We start from the raw sequence: 18838 nt of genomic DNA on the forward strand, positions 1-18838 counted from the left end.
AAGATCAGCAAGATGGCCTTTGTGTGGAGCTGCAGAAATGGTGGAGATACTAAATGAGTATTTTGCATCAGTATTTACTGTGGAAAAGGAGATAGAAGTTATAGACTGTAGGGAAATAGATGGTGACATCTTGCAAAATGTCCAGATTACAGAGGAGGAAGTGCCGGATGTCTTGAAAAGCATAAAGGTGGATAAATCCCCGGACCTGATCAGGTGTACCTAGAGCTCTATGGGAAGCTAGAGAAGTAATTACTGGGCCTCTTGCTGCGATATTTGTATCATCGATAGTCACAGGTAAGGTGCCGGAAGGCTGGAGGTTGGCTAACTTAGTGCCACTGTTTAAGAAGGGTGGTAAGGACAAGCCAGGGAACTATAGACCGGTGAGCCTGACATCGGTGATGGGCAAGTGGTTGGAGGGAATCCTGAGGGACAGGATAACATATATTTGGAAAGTCAAGGACTGATTAGGGATAGTCAATATGGCTTTGTGCGTGGGAAATCATGTCTCACAAACTTGATTGAGATTTTTGAGGAAGTAACAAAGAAGATTGAGGAGGGCAGTGCTGTAGATGTGATCTATATGGACTTCAGTAAGGTGTTCCACAAGATTCCCCGTGGGAGACTGATTAGCAAGGTTAGATCTCACGAAATACAGGGAGAACTAACCATTTGGATACAGAGCTGACTCAAAGGTAGAAGACCAAGGGTGGTGGTGGAGAGTTTTTTTCAGACTGGAGGCCTGTGACCAGTGGAGTGCCACAAGGATCGGTGCTGGGTCCTCTACTTTTTGTCATTCACAAATAATGATTTGGATGCGAGCATAAGAGGTACAGTTAGTAAGTTTGCAGATGACACCAAAATTGGAGGTGTAGTGGACAGCGAAGAGGGTTACCTCAGATTACAACAAGATCTGGACCAGATGGGCCAATGGACATTCAGATAAATATGAGATGCTGCATTTCGGGAAAGCAAATCTTAGCAGGACTCATACATTTAATGGTGAGGTCCTAGGGAGTGTTGCTGAACAAAGAGATCTTGGAGTGCAGGTTCATAGCTTCTTGAAAGTGGAGTCGTAGGTAGATAGGATAGTGAAGAAGACATTTGGTATGCTTTCGTTTATTGGTCAGAGTATGGAGTACAGGAGCTGGGAGGTCATGCTGCGGCTGGACAGGACTTTGGCTAGGCCACTGTTGGAATATTGCGTGCAATTCTGGCCTTCTTCCTATCGGAAAGATGTTATGAAACTTGAAAGGGTTCAGAAAAGATTTACAAGGATGTAGCCAGGATTGGTGGATTTGAGCTATAGGGAGAGACTGAACAGGTTGGGGCTGTTTTCCCTGGAGCATCGGAGGCTGACGGGTGACCTTATAGAGGTTTGCAAAATTATGAGGGGCATGGATAGGGCAAATAGACGTAGTCTTTTCCCTGGAGTCGGGGAGTCCAGAACTAGAGGGCATAGGGTTAGAATAAGACAGGAAAAATATAAAAGAGACTGAAGGGGCAACATTTTCACACAGAGGGTGATACGTGTATGGAATGAGCTGCCAGAGGAAATGGTGGAGGCTGGTACAATTGCAACATTTAAGAGGCATTTGGATGGGTATATGAATAGGAAGGGTTTGGAGGCATATGGGTCGGGTGCTAGCAGATGAATGTAGCTTGGGTTAGGATAAATGGCCGGCATGGACAGGTTGGACCGAAGGGTCTGTTTCCATCTTGTATATCTCTATGACTCTATGACTGCTCTTATTCAGTCAATATTCTTCTGATAGTGTTTCTCCCAGTTTTCCTCACACAGTTTGGAAAGTTTACTGTAAATTTTATTTCAGGCATTAGCTGTGATTCTATTGTTAACATGCTCGCCTCTGAAGGTTCTTGGCTCAAGTCCCACTCCAAAGTTTGAACACAACGATGACATTCAGCGTAACAGTGAGAGAGTCTATGCTATTAGAGTGTTGTCATTTGAATGGAACATTCTGCCAAGATCCCACCTGTCTATTTGGGTATACGCAAAAGATCCCATGGACATATCTAAGACGACCAGGGCAGTTATCCCTCGAGACCTGGCCAGTATTTATCTCCTGATTACACTGGAACAAACGATTATCTGTCTCCACTGTCTTGTTGCATGCAAGTTGGCAGCCATGTTTCCTGTATTATAACAGTGACAACCTCTTAAAAACTGCTCCACAAAATGCTCTGGGAATTGCAAGGTCATAGGAGACAACATATAAAAGTAACCCTTTTTTTTAATCAAATAAATTTTGATATTTTCTGTTGCCAGTCTCACTCCATTCTAAGTTTCTGCCAGATAGTCTTAGACCATAAGAAATAGGAGGAGGAGTAGGCCATTTGATCCCTCCAACCTTCTTCACCATTCAGTAGTATCATGGCTGATCTGACATTCCCTATATTCATTTTTCTGCATTTTCCACATAAACCTTGATTCCCCGACTGATCAAGGATCTCAGCCTTAAGTATACATATGGACTCTGTTCCCACAACTCTTGGTGGCAAAGAGTTTCAATGACTCACAACCCTCTCAGAGGAAGTTCCTCCTCTTCTCAGTATTAAATTGGCACCCCTTTATTCTGTGACTATCTCATTCTAAATTCACCTATGAGGGAAAATATCCTATCAACATTTACCCTGTCAGGCTCCTTAAGAATCCTGTGTGTTTTAGTGAGATCACCTGTCATTCTTCTAAACTACAGTGAGTAGAGTTCCAACCTGTTTAGTCTGTGCTCATTAGACATTCCCTCCATACCAGGGATCATCTTGGTGAACCGTCACTAAACTGCCTCCAATTAAATGCCGTCTTTCCATAAATAAAGGGACCAAGACTGCTCACAGTCCTCCAGACGTGATCTCACCAGCACCTTGCACAGTTGCAGTAAGATTCCCTACTCTTAAACTCCAAAACCCTTGAAATAAGGACCAATGTTCCATTAGCCTTTCTGATTACCTGCTGAACCTGTGTGCTAGCTTTCCGTGTTTTGTGCACAGCTACCCTCAGGCCCCTTTGTGTTCCAGCTTTACGCAGTTTTTCTCCATTTTGTCCTTCCCACATTCTACTTTATCTGCTAATTGTTTGCCTGCGTACTTAATCTAACTATATGTCGAAACTGCTTGTGCTGTATTGCCTTTCCACTTATGTTTGTGTCTTTTACACATCTGGCTACAGTACATTCACCTCCTTCCTCCAAGCCATGTTCTTGTTGTTTATAATCTTTTCTGTCTGGCGTTAGAAAAGTTGTAAACTTCAGCTTCCTGATGTTGATATTTCAATTTTCTTTACAGCATTAAGATGTAAATCAGTTGTGTTTCCAGGCCATTAGGGGAAATTCAAGCATTCCAATGTTTTCTTTATTCTTTGCAATGTTATTATTTCTGGACCAGCAGTTAAGATCTTAGTTAATCAGCAAGGACCGTTTCATTCACATTTTGTAAAATTAAATGAGTAGCAAATTCGTTCTTTGCTCAGTCTTGTTTTCATATCGTATCACCCCATGATCAGGATTGATTTAGTTGTTTTGATGATTTTGACATCTGCACAGAAGGACACCTAGGCTCTGGCATGTTCTTATGGCGGTGACCTAGTGGTTGCTAGGGAATCTGCAGTCAGTAGTCCATCGTTAATTACGTTCACAGAGATTTTGCAGAGGTTCTTGGAAGGAGCTGTGCTTTTCTGAGCACTGCTCCTCTCATTCCTTTTCATTGCTGAAGCTGTAGCTAATATCTGTTCAACACAAAAATCCTGCATTTCACCCGTTTGTCCTCACACTTGAGACAATGTTCCTATGGACTAGTCATTTGAAGCTTTAAGCCTGAGACTCTGTCTGCACCCCTCCTATGAATTTAAATTTCCATGACTGCTTTCTGAAGAAAAATGGAGAGTTCTTCCCCGTGTGAAGTCTGGCATTTATGCCTCAACCTAAAACCGAAGTTCTGTTCTTGATTATGTTGCTGGTTGTGAGAGCTTGCTATGCATTAAATTGATTGCTGAATTTCTAAAGTCTGCAATTGACTACTCTTTGCCAGTCATTGGCAGCGAAGATTTAGGGATATCCTGAGTCTGTAAAACGCACAATAACAATACAAGGTTTTTTTTCCACTTTTCTGTATAATTTCTGTTCATTCACAGTACAACATTGGATTGTCAGCCTGGACTTTGAATACAAGTCTGTGAAGTGGGAATTGAACTTGTGACTTTCTCTCTCCCGAGTGCCACCCAGCAAGATGAGGCAGACATGTTGTTTTAGCTCTTATGATTGAAGACTAAGAAAGCAGCAACTCTTGACATCTGGCCCATGTCCTGTCCCTCTGAACTATTTAAGACAGACACAGGCCTCATCTCTCCAGTCTTTGGTGAAGCTGACCATACCACATTCCTCCCGCAACTCTCCTGTGCTGTCCAGCTCAGAGCTCCAGCTCTCCACTTAGTTGAACTTCTAGCCATCCATTGCTAAATGGAGCATCTGTCACAAAGGCTTTTCTTTAACTCACCCTACACTATCACCAGAAGAATCATCATAGAATTCCTACAGTGTGGAAACAGACCATTTTACCCAACAAGTCCACACCGACCCCCAAAGAGTACCCCACCCAGACCCATTTCCCTCTGACTAATGCACCTAACACTATGGGCAATTTAGCATGGCCTATTCACCTGACCCGCACATCTTTGGGTTGTGGGAGGAAACTGGAGCACTCTGAGGAAACCCACGCAGACACGGGGAGAATATGCAAACTCCAACCAGACAGTCACCTGAGGCTGGCATCAAATCTGGGTCCCTGGTGCTGTGAGGCAGCAGTGCTGACCACTGTCCACCCATAAAAGAACCATTCAAGACCCAATTCCCTTCACAATCTACAACCTATTTCTTGTTGGGAATAAAAGAGAGACTTGCATTTATATACTCCTTTTCATAATAGCAGATGTCTCAAAGTACTTCATAAACAATGAAACACTTTCTGATATATAGTTACTACAATTTGCACATGAACATGCAGATGGGACCTTAGCATTAAATCTGATTCAAAGACAGCCACCTTTGAGAGGTCAGCACTCGCACAGTATGGCACTCGGTTTTCACCCTTGATTTTCTGTGCTCGAGCCCAGGACTGGAACTTGAACCTGGAATCTAGTGGCAGACATTTAGCTATTGGAGTGAGATGAGGTTTGCCATGTCTGACTGCATCTCTTTTGACTATCTCTCCACTGTATCTCTCTGTGTGTATTTCAGACAGCATGTCTGGAAACCAGTAATGAATGAACCCTATTATTGTTCTGTTAGATAACAGGTAAATCAGTCATTGAGGCTAATTGTGACTCTTCTACATTAACGTCAAACTGTCAAAAGTGGTTTATATCTCATTCCCATTTGTGTTTTCATAGCCATTAATTCTTTTTACCATGCCTTGAAAACTTGCTTTAGGAGATCTGAAGATGTTATTGCACCAGTGATTTTTTGTTAAACTTTAAATTGCTATTTCTATTTAGTATCTTAAAGATCTTGAAGCATGCATATGGAGGTCTTATGGCCTATGGAAAAGATCCCTATCCCTGAGCCAGTTGTTCCTGGTTCTAAGGGTCGAAGAAGGTGTGTGGCACTGAACTTGAAATGTTAATTCTGTTTCTCTCTCCCGAGGTGCTGCCAGACCTGCTGAGTTTCTCAATTATTCTCTGTTTGTTCCAGATTTCTAGCATCTGCAGCATTTTGCTTTAATTCATAATGCACCAGAACAATTTGAATGTTAGTCTGAGGGTGCTTCTTTCTAACATATGTCAGTGAAAGATGGGAAAAGTGAGAGAGATTCCTGGACAGCCATATGATAAAAAACACATTGGAATCTCTGCCACCACTATCTGACTATAATGTATGTGTAAAAGTAATTGCTTGATAGTACAGGACTTAACCACTTTAAAAGAGACATAAAGACATGGGAACATCATACCAACATTAGATGTGATTCTACTTTAGACAACATTTGCTGAATAATCCTGAATACTGACCACAGAAAACAATTTAAGATCATCTTTCAGGCTCAAGGTGCTATTAAATTGCTCAAGTCAGAAGCTGCTTTGTTTTCTTACTCAGTCCCTTCCTGCTCGCAATGACTTGCCCAATCAGAGTAAACTTTCTTAATTTAAATTTAATTAGTTTGCTAATGTCGTTCCTCAAGCATCGCCATGCCCATTAGCAGTCTCTTCTCAAGCTATACAAAGTGTTTTTCCCTTTCTGAAGTTGGTTTTCTTGAAATTTCAGTGTTAATCTGTGGAAGACAAAAAGCTTTGACCTCATGTCTCTTGTTAGTAGTGAATGTAAAAGTCTACATTGCCCCTTTGACTCAGACTCTGTGGAGAACCCAGGTGATTGAGTTGCCTGAATGCATGACTGATTTGGGTCAGATTAGTGCCAAAAGCATGAGGTTTGATCTTTGTTCCAGTGGGTGGATTCCAGACCTTACCCAGAGTGGACATAATAGTTTTATAGTTTGGACTTGCTTTGGCTTGTAAACTGAAGAAGCCAAAAAGTGTTAGCACATTTAGTGCTTCATCCCATGACAGAATCCTCTGGATACTGGAAATCTGACATTTTTATTCTCTTAATCTGCCTCATACACAGTGACAGCCATCATCTTTCTTTGCCTTAGAATGCTCCATTATGGAACATGGTTACCATAGTTACCTTGTGTTACCAAGGAGCTGTAAAATACATCTGTGAGAATTCAATCCCAATTATTGTGCTCCACATAAACACCGTGAATAAAAATATTAACCTATTGCCTTCTGTCTGGAACCTCGTTGCAGAGTTAGCTTACATTCAGATTTCCAAAAGTATTTTGCATCTTGGATGAAGCATGAATGTAGAATTTATTTACAATGTAGAATTACTTGTATATTGCTGAGAAAGAGATATGTTGCTGGCATTTCTTGTCCTTTGCTCAACAGAACAAGTGCAAGGATACTCAATTTCAAATTATCACAAGTTATAAGACAAGATAAAAATTATTGTGATTGTTTGAAATTTGGCATTCTTTCATTTGTCCTGATGAGTACAGGATGAGAAACTTCAACAACATCCCTCATTTCAGTGATGGGTAAGTAGAATTATTTCTCATGTAAGTTTTTATACCTGCACTTAACAGCCCTTGCTGTTCTCGCCATGAGCAGCCATATGGCAGTGCACATCTGGTAGATGCAGTTTGCAAGACATGCCCTCAGCTTCTGTAGTATTTTCACATGTCAATGCCAGATTTTATGTTTCAAGTATTTTTATGAAATGTGCTTGCCATTATCAGGAATTTTTTTTTCTAATCGAAAATAGGCAGATGTTGAAAATTTGCTATGCAACGCCAAGATGATTGGGAAGGAACTGTAAAAACCGGAGCTTAAACACAAGATGTGTCCTCACTCAGTGGAAAGGATAGTTCATAAAATCTCTCGCAGAAGATTCCTATATATGTATTTTATTGCATCCCAAATTTTGAAATACAATGGAACAAAAAGCTTGTCTCAACATACATTAATAAAAACAAACTTTGCCCCATTTCTTAACGTTGATAACTTCAAAAGTTGATGATTTTGATAGCAGTTAACACCACTTTATTACTGATCTGTCACAACGGGGTACATATTGCCTGCAGTCCACCTCCAGGGTGCACAATAAACAATCCACATCTGAAATCAATTTATGTAGGTTTATCTGAAAGTATGTCTTTAGAACTCCCTAGGACCCAAGTAGAATGACCAGTTAATAGGAATTTATAGGAAAAGCTGAGAATAAATATACGTTTGCTCGCAAAGCTAGAAGGTTCTCTTTCAGACGTTTCGTCACCATACTAGGTAACATCTTCAGTGAGCCCCCGGACGAAGCACTGCTGATGATTCCTGCTTTTTACTTATTATAATAATATAGATAATACGCAGAAATCATCAGCAGTGCTTCATCCGAGGCTCACTGAAGAAACTACCTAGTATGGTGACAAAATGTTTGAAAATGAACCTCCAGCTCAGCGAGCAAACCTATATCCAGAACCTCAACCTGAGCTACAAATCTTCTCAACACTCACTAAAGCTGCGAATGTTTAGTGGAACATGCTGTAAGTTAGCCACACAATGGTTAGCTGGCAAAGAGACAGGGGAGAGATTCCAAATCAAAAATCTCTGGAAAGCCTCAGTAGGTCTGGTAGCATCTGTGAAGAGACATCAGAGTTAATGTTTCTGGTCTGGTTACCCTTCCTCAGAAGAAGGAGAAATTCTACTTTGGCGCAACTATAAGGAAGGAAAACGGATGGAAAATATAGTGTGAGCCTCTTGCATTTTGGGCCAAAACCAATATTTCTTCCCCACCAACCACTGCCAGACCTTTTACTAGCAGGAGCTAATGTCTTTCCAAAATTGAATTCTGTCAAGGTTTTATTCACTCTGACAATGTGGAATATAGAGTTAGAAAGCACAGAAACAGACCCTTCGGTCCAACTTGTCCATTCCAACCAGACATCATAAATTAATCTAGTCCCGTTTGCCAACATTTGGCCCATATCCCTCTAATGTACCCATTCATGTGCCCATCCAGATGCCGGGTTGCAATTATTGTAACTGGGGCAGCATAGTGGCTCAGTGCCTTACAGTGCCAGGGACCCGGGTTCAATTCCAGCCTTGGGTCTGTGTGGAGCTTGCACATTCTCCCCGTGTCTGCGTGAGTTTCCTCCGGGTGCTCTGGATTCCTCCCACAGTCCAAAGCTGTGCAGGTCAGGTGAATTGGCCATGCTAAATTGCCCATACTGTTAGGTGCTTTAGTCAGAGGGAAATGGGTCTGGGTGGGTTACTCTTCGGACGGTCGATGTGGACTTGTTGGGCCGAAGGGCCTGTTTCCACACTGTAAGAAATCTAATCTAATTGTACCAGCCTCCACCACTTCCTCTGGCAACTTATTCCAAGCACACATCACGTTAAAAAGTTGCCCCTTAGGTTGCTTTTAAATCTTTCTCCTCTCACCGTAAATCTATGCCCTATAGTTTTGGATTCCCCCTACAATGGGAAAAAGACATTGGCTATTCACCCTATCTATGCCCTTCATGATTTTATAAACCTCTAATCTCTATAACGTCACCGTTCAGCCTCCGATGCTCCAGAGAAATTAGCCCCAGCCTATTCAGCCTCTCCCTATAGCTCAAACACTTCAATCCCAACAACACTCTTGTAAACCTTTTCTGAACCCTTTCAAGTTTAACATCTTTCTTATAGCAGGATGACCAGAATTGAACGCAGTATTCTAAAAGTGGTCTAACTCCTATTCTTCAACCATAGTTCAAAGGGTAGCATCTTTGTCTCTGCGTTGAAGATTATGTTCAAATCCCACTTCAGGGAATTGAGTGCACGATTTTGGCGGGTGCCCTAGTGCAGTACTAAGAGAATGCAGCACTGTTGCCAGTGCAGTCTTTTGATTAAGTCTTTGAATTAAAGTCGCATCTGCCCTCACAAGTGGAAAGAAGAGATATCGTGACAATCTGTTCATGAAGGGAAGGGACGTTCAGCCAATATAGATCACTCAACTAGCATAAAAAAAAACAGATGATGTGGTTATTATAACATTGCTGCTTATGGATTATTGCTCTGCTCAAATTGAATACTCCTATGCTTCTTAAATTTGCACAGTGTTACAATCCAGCTGAATGTATTACTGGACAAGTCAGATCCCAGAGTGAACCCTGGCTTGATAGATCATAAGTTTTATTTTAGCAGTTTGGTTGCTGAACCCATTTGCCTCTAATTTAAAATCCAAATTCCCCATAGATAATAGATGTCTTCATCATAACAGTGATTACACTTCAGAAGCTTTTCATTAGCTATAAAGTACTGTGGGATATCCTGAGGGGCAACACTAAATCAGTGCAAATCATTCAGGATTTTTTGTTTAATAAGATGGCTATATGACAGTCTATAAAACAGGACAACATACAGGCTGGACAGCCTGAGGTTTCTGATCTGTAATCCACGCATGGTGTATTAACCGTGAGGAATGCTGATTTCATTCAGTTCTTGTAAATTATTGAATTTCCAATTTGCAATAAATGTGCATTTGCTTTTTTTGTAAACTGCAGTCTACCATCAATGAGTGGCCTAGATCCTGTAGAATTTTGGATCAAACAGAGTCTACAAATTGAATGAGAGAGTGAAAATTAAATTTGAGAAGTACTTGAAGTTTTGATAAGTGTGAGCCTGAAATATATTATAAATACTGCGTCTTTCAAGCATACATTTAAATAGTAACAGGAGTAGGCCATTCAGCCCTTTGAATCTGCCCTGCTATTCAGCTGATCATTCAGCTGACCCTGTTCCTATTTTCTCTCCATACCCTTTGATCCTTTTACCCCTCAGAACTGTATCTGTCTTATTCATTGTAAACATTCAATATTTTGGCCTCAGCCATTCAACAGGATCTCAATTCTCAGGGTGAAGAATTGTTTCTTTATCTCAGTGCTAATGGCTGACCATATTTCCTTCGACTGTAACCTTAGTCAGTACTCCCGTGTCATGACTAACATCCTTCCTGTGTTCTGCCTATACCCCATTTGAATTTTGTGGGTTTCTTTGAAATCCCCTCTCATTCTTCGAAACTCCAGTCAATATAGACCTGATCAATCCAGTTTCTCTTCATACGTCAGTGCAGCCATCCTAGGAGTCAGTCTGCTAACCCTTTGCTGCAGTGCCTCCATGACCGGAACATCTTTCTTTTAGATGTTAGACATATTAATAAAACTAATTACAATTGCAAGAGTATCATCAATACTAGTATTAGTTAATATTAACATACAGGAGAGCTGATGACCTAGTGGTATTATAGCTGGACTGTTAATCCAGAGACCCAGGTAATGTTCTGGGGGCCCAGATTCAAATCCAGTCACGGTACAGAGGAACCTTGATTATTCAAATGACACTGATGGGGAGTATTTTGCTTGGAAAATCAAATGTGAGGTGACACAGTTTAGCCAAGCATCGGGACCTTGCCATCTTGTCCAATTCGGATAATTGAGTGACTGGTTAATCGACGTTCTTCTGTGGATGGTGGAATTTGAATCCAACCAAAATCCGGAATCAAGAGTTTGTTGGTGATTGTGAATCTGTTGTCAGTTATCAGGAGAAAACACATCTGGTTCACTAATGTCCTTTAGGGAAGGAAACTGCCTGCCTCAGCTGGCCTGACTTATATGTGGCTCCAGACCCACGGCAATGTGGGTGACTTTAAACTACCCTCTGGGCAATTAGAGATGGGCAATAAATGCTGGCCTAGACAGTGACACCCACATCCTGTAAATGAATTATTTTTAAAATAACACTTTAAATAAAAGTGATGAAATTAATAAAGAGTTCACAAGGCAGTTTTAGTGAAGATGTCAGAAATGATGAAGATGAAAGCAGAGGTGTAAGCACAGCAACACACATTAAGTCGGATGTGCTCAGACATCTGTCACGTATTTTATACTATTGGAATTATTTTCGGAACGGGACGCATCCAAGAATTATTTTCAGATTTATCGTGCTGTTGAAATGACATTTCCTTTGACTGTGATGCTGCGGTGAACATGACAATCCTTGATGTTTGACATCGCTAAGGATTTAATTATGTAGCATCATCTGCTCAAATATAGCTGTGTATTTGTATAGATTGCAATACCTATAGCAAAGAAGAAGGCAGTTCAGCCCATCATGGCTGTACCCCAGAAGGTGAAGAAGTTGAGGGAAGAAATGAAAAAGAAATTCAGTCCAAGGCAACTGAAGGCACTGCCTCCAGTGGTGAATCAAGGAAATTCAGGCACATGCAAGATTGTGGAATTCGAGGAGATCAGTGACCTGAGAGGGTTGTTAGGTTGAGACATGTTTTAGAACATGGGAGTTAGCAAGCCATGGACGGATTTTCAGTAATTGAGTTGATTTCATAAGGCTTGTGCATGGTGTGCTCCTACAGTCTCCTGAATGGAGAGCAGACTTTAAAAACTCCGAGCCCCTGAGGAAAAGCATTTAATCAATTAACCAAATAATCAATTATCCGAATGAAATAGTGCCTGCCCATCTCGTTCAGATAATCAAGGTTCCCCTGTATCTTGTTAGAGTCACACAACACGGAAAAAAGCCCTTTGATCCAACCAGTCCATGCTGACCATAATCCCAAACTAAACTAGTCCCATCTGCCTGCCCTTGGTCCATTCCATTCAAACCTTTCTTATTCATGTATTAATCCAAATGTATTTTATGCCTTGTAACTGTACTTGCACGAACCACTCTCAGTGTAAAATATTTGCCCCTCAAATCCTTTTTAAAGCTTTCTCTTCTGACGTTAGAAATATGCCCCCTAGTTTTGATCTGACCCCCACCCTGAGGAGAGACCATTGTCATTCACCTTATCTCAATAAGGTCAACCCCTCAACCTCCTCTGTTCCAATGAAAAAAGTCCCAGTCTTTTCAGCATATTTTTATATCTCAAACCTTTTCACATATTTCTCCAATTTCCTTTTGAAAGCTATAATGCTTCTGTCACTCCTTCAGGCAGTGTATTCTAGATGTCCACAAGTCACTGCATTAAGAAATAACTTGTCCGTTCACCCCTGAATCTTGAAGGATCAGATTAACATACATCTGAAATGACATACATAGGTGATTTCTAATTTTCAGCATCTGCAGTATTTTGCTTTTACTCTTTAATGTAAAATCGCAATTCATTCTTTCAATATGAATTGTTGCTGTACGTTATTACCTCATTTACATTAGGAGACACGTCAGTGCAGTATGTGGGAAGGAGAAATGTGTAGACGTATTTCCAGCATTTAATTTTGTATTTTTCCCAGCCATTATAAATGTTGAATATCTTTTCACTCTTCTGTCATCAGGCACCAGTATCTTCACTGTTTATGAAGCTGCCTCACAGGAAGGCTGGGTGTTCTTCATGTATCGGGCAATTGACAGCTTTCCACGATGGCGTTCATACTTCTACTTCATCACTTTGATCTTCTTCCTGGCCTGGCTAGTTAAGGTACAGCTCCTGGTTGTAATTGCTAAATGTGACAAACGAGGGAAACATTTGGTGAATGTATTAACTTGCTCTTTTGATATCAGGGCAGAAAATGAACAGTAGATGTTTCCCCTTTATTCAAATGTAAGCAATACTGTCAAGAGAAAGAGGAAGGCGAGGCAGTGATCTTTTTAATCCACTGCACCCTTTTTAAAAAAATATTGCAGCAGTATGAATTAAAGTTGTGAGTATTTCGGTTACTGAGGCGAGGGGGATTGAGTCACCCTTTCAGGCAGAACCATACACACAAAATTCCACATTGGAAGAAATGAAGGGCTGGCCACATACGGAGCAGTTGAGGATTCTGGGTCTGTACTCAATGGAGTTCAGAAGGATGGAGTGGGGGAAATCTGATTGAAACTTACAGAATAACCAAGAAGCCTGGAGAAAGTGGACATGGAGAAGATCTTTTCACTAGCAGGTGAGACTAGGGTACGAGAGCGCAGCCTGAGAATGAAGGAACAACTCTTTAGAACTGTGATGAAGAGGAATTTCTTCAGCAAGAGAGTGGTGAATCTGTGGAACTCGCTGCTGCAGAGGGTGGTAGAAGCCAAGTCATTGAATGTATTTCAGACTGGGACGGATAGATCCCTGATTAGGGATGGGGATCAAGGGTTATGGGGAGAAAGCGGGTGAATGGGATGAAGAAACATATCAGCCATGATCAAGTGGCAGAACAGACTCCATGAGCCAACTGGTCTAATTTTGCTCCTATATGTTATTGTCATATGGTCGTCTATTCAAGAAAGGAGGGAGCCAGAAAACAGCAATAAGGATACTGAGTTGAATGATCAGCTGAGAACATATTGAGGGGCTAATAGGCCTGCATCTATTGTAATTTTCTAAGCTTCTATGAGAATCATTATATCAAGCTATTGCTTGACTAACCTGTGGGACAGTTCTCCCAATTTGGTATGCCCCCCCCCCCAGATGTCAGTAAGGAAGACTTTGCAAGGTTGACAGGACAGTGGGTACCTTGTCTTTTTTGGCAGCTTGGCTGATGCTGAGTGGTCCATCCAGTTTCATTGCTTTTATCAGACTTTGTACTGGTTAGGTTCAACTGGCTGGCTTGCTAGGCCATTTCAGAAGGCAATTAAGAATGAATCACGTTGCCAGCATTCATGGGCAGCACAGTGATTAGCACTGCTGCCTCCCAGTGCCAGGGGACCTGGGTTCGATTCCAGCCTTGGCTGACTGTCTGGGTGGAGTTTGCACATTCTCACCATGTCTGTGTGGGTTTCTGCTGGGTGCTCTGGCTTTCCCCCAAAGATGTTTGGTAGACTGGCCACACTAAAACATTGGGTCAAAAGTGAAGACTGCAGATGCTGGAAACCAGAGTTTAGATCAGAGTGGTGCTGGAAAAGCACAGCAGGTCAGGCAGCGTCCGATGAGCAGGAAAATCGACGTTTCGGGCAAAACCCCTTCATCAGGAAGGGCCCCGTAGTGTCAAGGGGTGTGCAGGTAAGGAGGGTGAGCTCATGGTTTAAAAACCCCGTGCGGGGTTATGGTGATGAGGTGGGTCTGAGTCAGATGTTCTTCAGGGGATCAGTACAGACTCAAAGGGACGAATGGCCTATTTCTGCAATGTAGGGATTCTGATTTATATTGCACTCCTTGCATCCTCCTTCATCTCACTGTACTAGCACAGCCTTCTTCCTCATATGCTTATGTTTAATGAGTTTTCTCTCTTCTTTTCAGAATGTATTCATTGCAGTTATCATAGAGACGTTTGCAGAAATCAGAGTACAGTTTCAGCAGATGTGGGGACCACGAAGCAGTACCACCTCCACAGCCACTACACAGGTATCTCTCTGCCCACAACTGTGGATGAAAAATCAAACCACAGCAGCTGGCATTGGTTATAGTAAAAATACTATCACAGGGCTCTTCACAGGAGCATTATTATAACATTACAATGACACCAAAGGGCATAAATTTAATCATATAAGTTAGAGTTTAAGAAGCAGCTTATAGTCATAGAGGGCTGCAGCATGAAAACAAGCCTTTCAGCCCAACCTGTCCATGCAGCCCAGTTTTCACTATTAAACCAGACGTATTTGCCTGCCAGTCTTATAGTCCATGTCCCTCCATACCTATCCCATGCATGTACATGTCTAAATGTTTCTTAAATGTCAAAATGGCTCTCGCTTCCACCACTATCTCTGACAGCCCATTCCAGACACTCACCGCCCTCTTTGTGAAAAAATTGTCCCTCTGGACGCTTTTGTATCTCCCTTCTCACCTTACCCTGATGCCCTCTAGATTTAGGCTCCCCTACCATGGGGAAAAGGTGTTGGCTATCTACCTTCTCTATGTCTGTCATGATTTAATAGACCTCTGTGAAGTCATCCCTCAGTCTCCTACGCTCCAGTGAAAAAGGTCTCATCTATGCAATCTGTCCCTACAACTCAAACCTTCCAGTCTAGGTAAGATCCCAGTAAATCTTTTCTGCACTCTTTCTACTTTATTGATATCCTTCCTATAGTAGGGCAACCAGAATTGCATGCAGTGCTTCAAATGTGGCCTCACCAAAGTTTTGTACAGCTGCAACAAAACATCCCAGCTCCTGTACTCAATCCTCTGACTGATGAATGGAGGGAAGAGAAACACGATGAGGTTCAGTGAGGAGTTCTTGACAACTGAAGGCAGGGCCTCCAGTGATTAAGCAGTTAAAATTAGGGGTGTGTGCAAGGCCAGACTTTGATAATCACTCTTTTCAAGTCCATTGGGACATTTTATTAGGTACAATGTAAATACATGAATGCTATTCTCAAATATAAGTGACCACCCTACATTTTGCTATTCTATTTAAATATTGAGCTTGTAAATATATTCTTGTGTTTTGGAATATGGAGCAGTTTTCTTTTCTGACATCTCAGTGGCATGATTCTAAGCAGCAAAATTCAATATCAAGGCCATGACATGAAAATGCAACTGACCACCAATCTGACTAAATTACAGTTATCCATTAGAGTGTGAAAAATTTACAGTCACTAGTTATGTGAAAGCTAGCTCACTTGTACTGCTGACAGCACCTGCTAAATGTAGTGAGGGATGCCCTGGCAGAAATCCAAAAAAGTCATTTCACCGACATTTTTAAAAACCCTCAAACTGAGTTACGATTATCTATGACACCACTTGGTAAATCGAAATAGGGAGGGACAAGGAATTTCAACAAATGGATGAGAAATCTAAAGTCAGGGTGATGCCAGCTCAGGAGTCAACATTGGGGTGGCACAGTGCTCAGTGATTTGCTCTGCTGCCTCACAGTGCCAGGGACCTGGGAGTTCAATTCTAGACTCGGGCAACTGTCTGTGTAGAGTTTTCACATTCTCTCTGTGTCTGTTTGGGTTTCCTTCAGGTGATCTGGCTTCCTGCCACAGTCCAAAGATGTGCAGGTTCAGTGGATTGGCCATGCTAAATCGCCGATAGTGTCCAAGGATGTGCCGGCGAGGTGGATTAGCCATGAGAAATGTTAGGTTATAGGGATATGGTAGAGGTGGGTCTGGGCAGGATGCTCTTTGCAGGGACGGTGTGGGCTCGATGGGCCAAATGGCCTGCTTCCACACTCTAGGGGATTATCTGATAGGTCAGCGAACACAATGACAGATGAACAGTGTCTGGCAGGAGTTGGGATATAGACTACAAAAAAAGTTCAGGTTTATGGGAGGGTGAGGTGGGAGATCAGCTCAGTGAGTATCGACATGGTTTGTGGAGATCAACTCAGAGAGTATCGACATGGTTTGTGGAGATCAACTCAGAGAGTATCGACATGGTTTGTGTCTCAAGTTAACGAGGACGAATGAGGGTTTCAGAAGCTGATGAACTGAGAAAGAGACGGGCAGTGCTATGAAGGTGAAACTGGTGAAGGAGAACTCATGGGGTTGGCTGACATTTGGGCCCATCAAGGATCAAGACAGCCTGTCATCATACAAAGCAGTTTCTTCAAGGAAACTATTCCAAGGGTATGTTGGTCTTAGTGCTTATCATGTTGATCTACTAGCAGAAGTAACAAGAATGACATTAAGCATATTTTCTTTAAAATGTTCATTATTGAGATGGTGACATCACTGGCAAGGCCAGACTTATTGTCCATCCTTAATTACTCCTGAGCCAGGGGTGGTGGGTTACTACCTTGTTCTGCTTTTGTTCATGTGGTCTGAGCACATGTATAATGCTGCTAGAGAAGAGTTCCAGGATTTTGACCCACTGACCACAAAGAAAGATTGATTTAATTCCAAGTCAGGATGATGAGTGGCTTGGAGGGGAACTTACAGGTGGTGATGTTACCAAATATCTAATGCCCTTTTCCTTCCAGGTAGTAGAGTTTATGGAGTTGGGAGGTACAGTTTGAGAGGATTGCTCAGACTTTTGAAGATAGGAGTTGGGACATTATGTTGAGGTTGGCACAAGGCATTGGTGAGTCCTCTTCCAGAGTAATGTGTCCAGTTCTGTGATAGGAAGAGTATTATTAAGCTGGAGAGGGTTCAGGAAAGATTACCTTCATTCCCCTCTGTCCACACATCAATGAATTCAATATACGTTGTGACGTCAAACACTTCTACCACCGTCTCCACCTCCGAGTTTACTTTATCAATCGAGACTCCCGCCCACCCTCCAAGGACCCCTTCGCCTGCCTCCATAGCACCCCATCCGCCTGGACACACCGTGCTGGTCTGTTACCTACCCTTGATCTCTTTATTTCCAACTGCTGCCAAGACATTAACCACCTTAACCTATCTACCTCCCTTCCCCACTCCAACCTCTCACCCGCACAACACGCAGCCCTTCACTCCCTCTGCTCCAACCCCAACTTCACCAACAAGCCAGCAGACAAAGGGAGTGCAGTGGTAGTTTGGCGCACTGACCTCTATACCACTGAAGCCAGGCGCCAACTCGAAGACACCTCCTCCTACCATCCCCTTGACAATGACCTCCCCTCCCATCACCACCATCATCTCCCAGACCATACACAACCTCATCACCTCAGGGGATCTCCCACCCACAGCTTCCAACCTCATAGTTTGGGAGCCCCGCACTGACCGGTTCTAGCTCCTACCCAAGATCCATAAGCCTGACCACCCCGGCAAATCATCGTCTCAGTCTGCTCCTGTCCCACTGAATTCATCTCTACATACCTCAATATTGTCCTATCTTCCCTGATCCAGGAACTCCCCACATACGTTCTGGACACCACCCAAGCCCTCCACCTCCTCCAAGACTTCTGTTTTCCCAGCGCCCAACGCCTCATCTTCATCATGGATATCCAGTCCCTCTACACCTCCATTCGTCAATGACCAGGCCCTCCAAGCCCTCCGTTTCTTCCTCTCCCAATGTCCCCACCATCTCATTCGTTTGGCTATACTGGTCCTCACCCTCGATAATTTCTCCTTCAAATCCTCCCACTTCCTCTAGACAAAAGGGGTAGCCAGTGGCACCCGCATGGGTCCCAGCTATGCCTGTCTCTTTGTCGGCTACGTAGAACAGTCTATCTTCCAGAGTTACACCGGCACCATTCCCCACCTCTTCCTCCACTGCATTGATGACTACATCGGTACCACCTCATTCTCCCATAAGGAGGTTGAACAGTTCATCAACTTCAGCAACTCATTCCACACCAACCTTAAATTCACTTGGACCATCTCTGACACCTGTCTCCCCTTCCTGGACCTCTCCATCTCCATCAATGGTGACCAACTTAACACTAACATTTTCCCGGGAGGACCAGTTCCACTACAGAACATACCAGATGGCCTCCTTCT

At 42.6% G+C, this 18838-nt stretch overlaps 1 protein-coding gene across 3 annotated transcripts in view; it reads left to right on the plus strand.

Moving 5' to 3' along the window:
- nalcn (sodium leak channel, non-selective) overlaps positions 1–18838 on the plus strand; it is a 296823-nt gene that overhangs the window by 41165 nt on the left and 236820 nt on the right. For all 3 annotated transcript variants that reach the window (XM_060826499.1, XM_060826500.1, XM_060826501.1), the window contains exons 7-8: positions 12895–13037; positions 14775–14879. In XM_060826499.1, coding sequence (XP_060682482.1) covers positions 12895–13037; positions 14775–14879 — 248 coding nt within the window. The remainder of the gene's footprint in view (positions 1–12894; positions 13038–14774; positions 14880–18838) is intronic.

The sequence above is a fragment of the Hemiscyllium ocellatum genome, chromosome 6 (genome assembly GCF_020745735.1).
Source record: "Hemiscyllium ocellatum isolate sHemOce1 chromosome 6, sHemOce1.pat.X.cur, whole genome shotgun sequence".
Lineage (NCBI taxonomy): Eukaryota > Metazoa > Chordata > Chondrichthyes > Orectolobiformes > Hemiscylliidae > Hemiscyllium > Hemiscyllium ocellatum.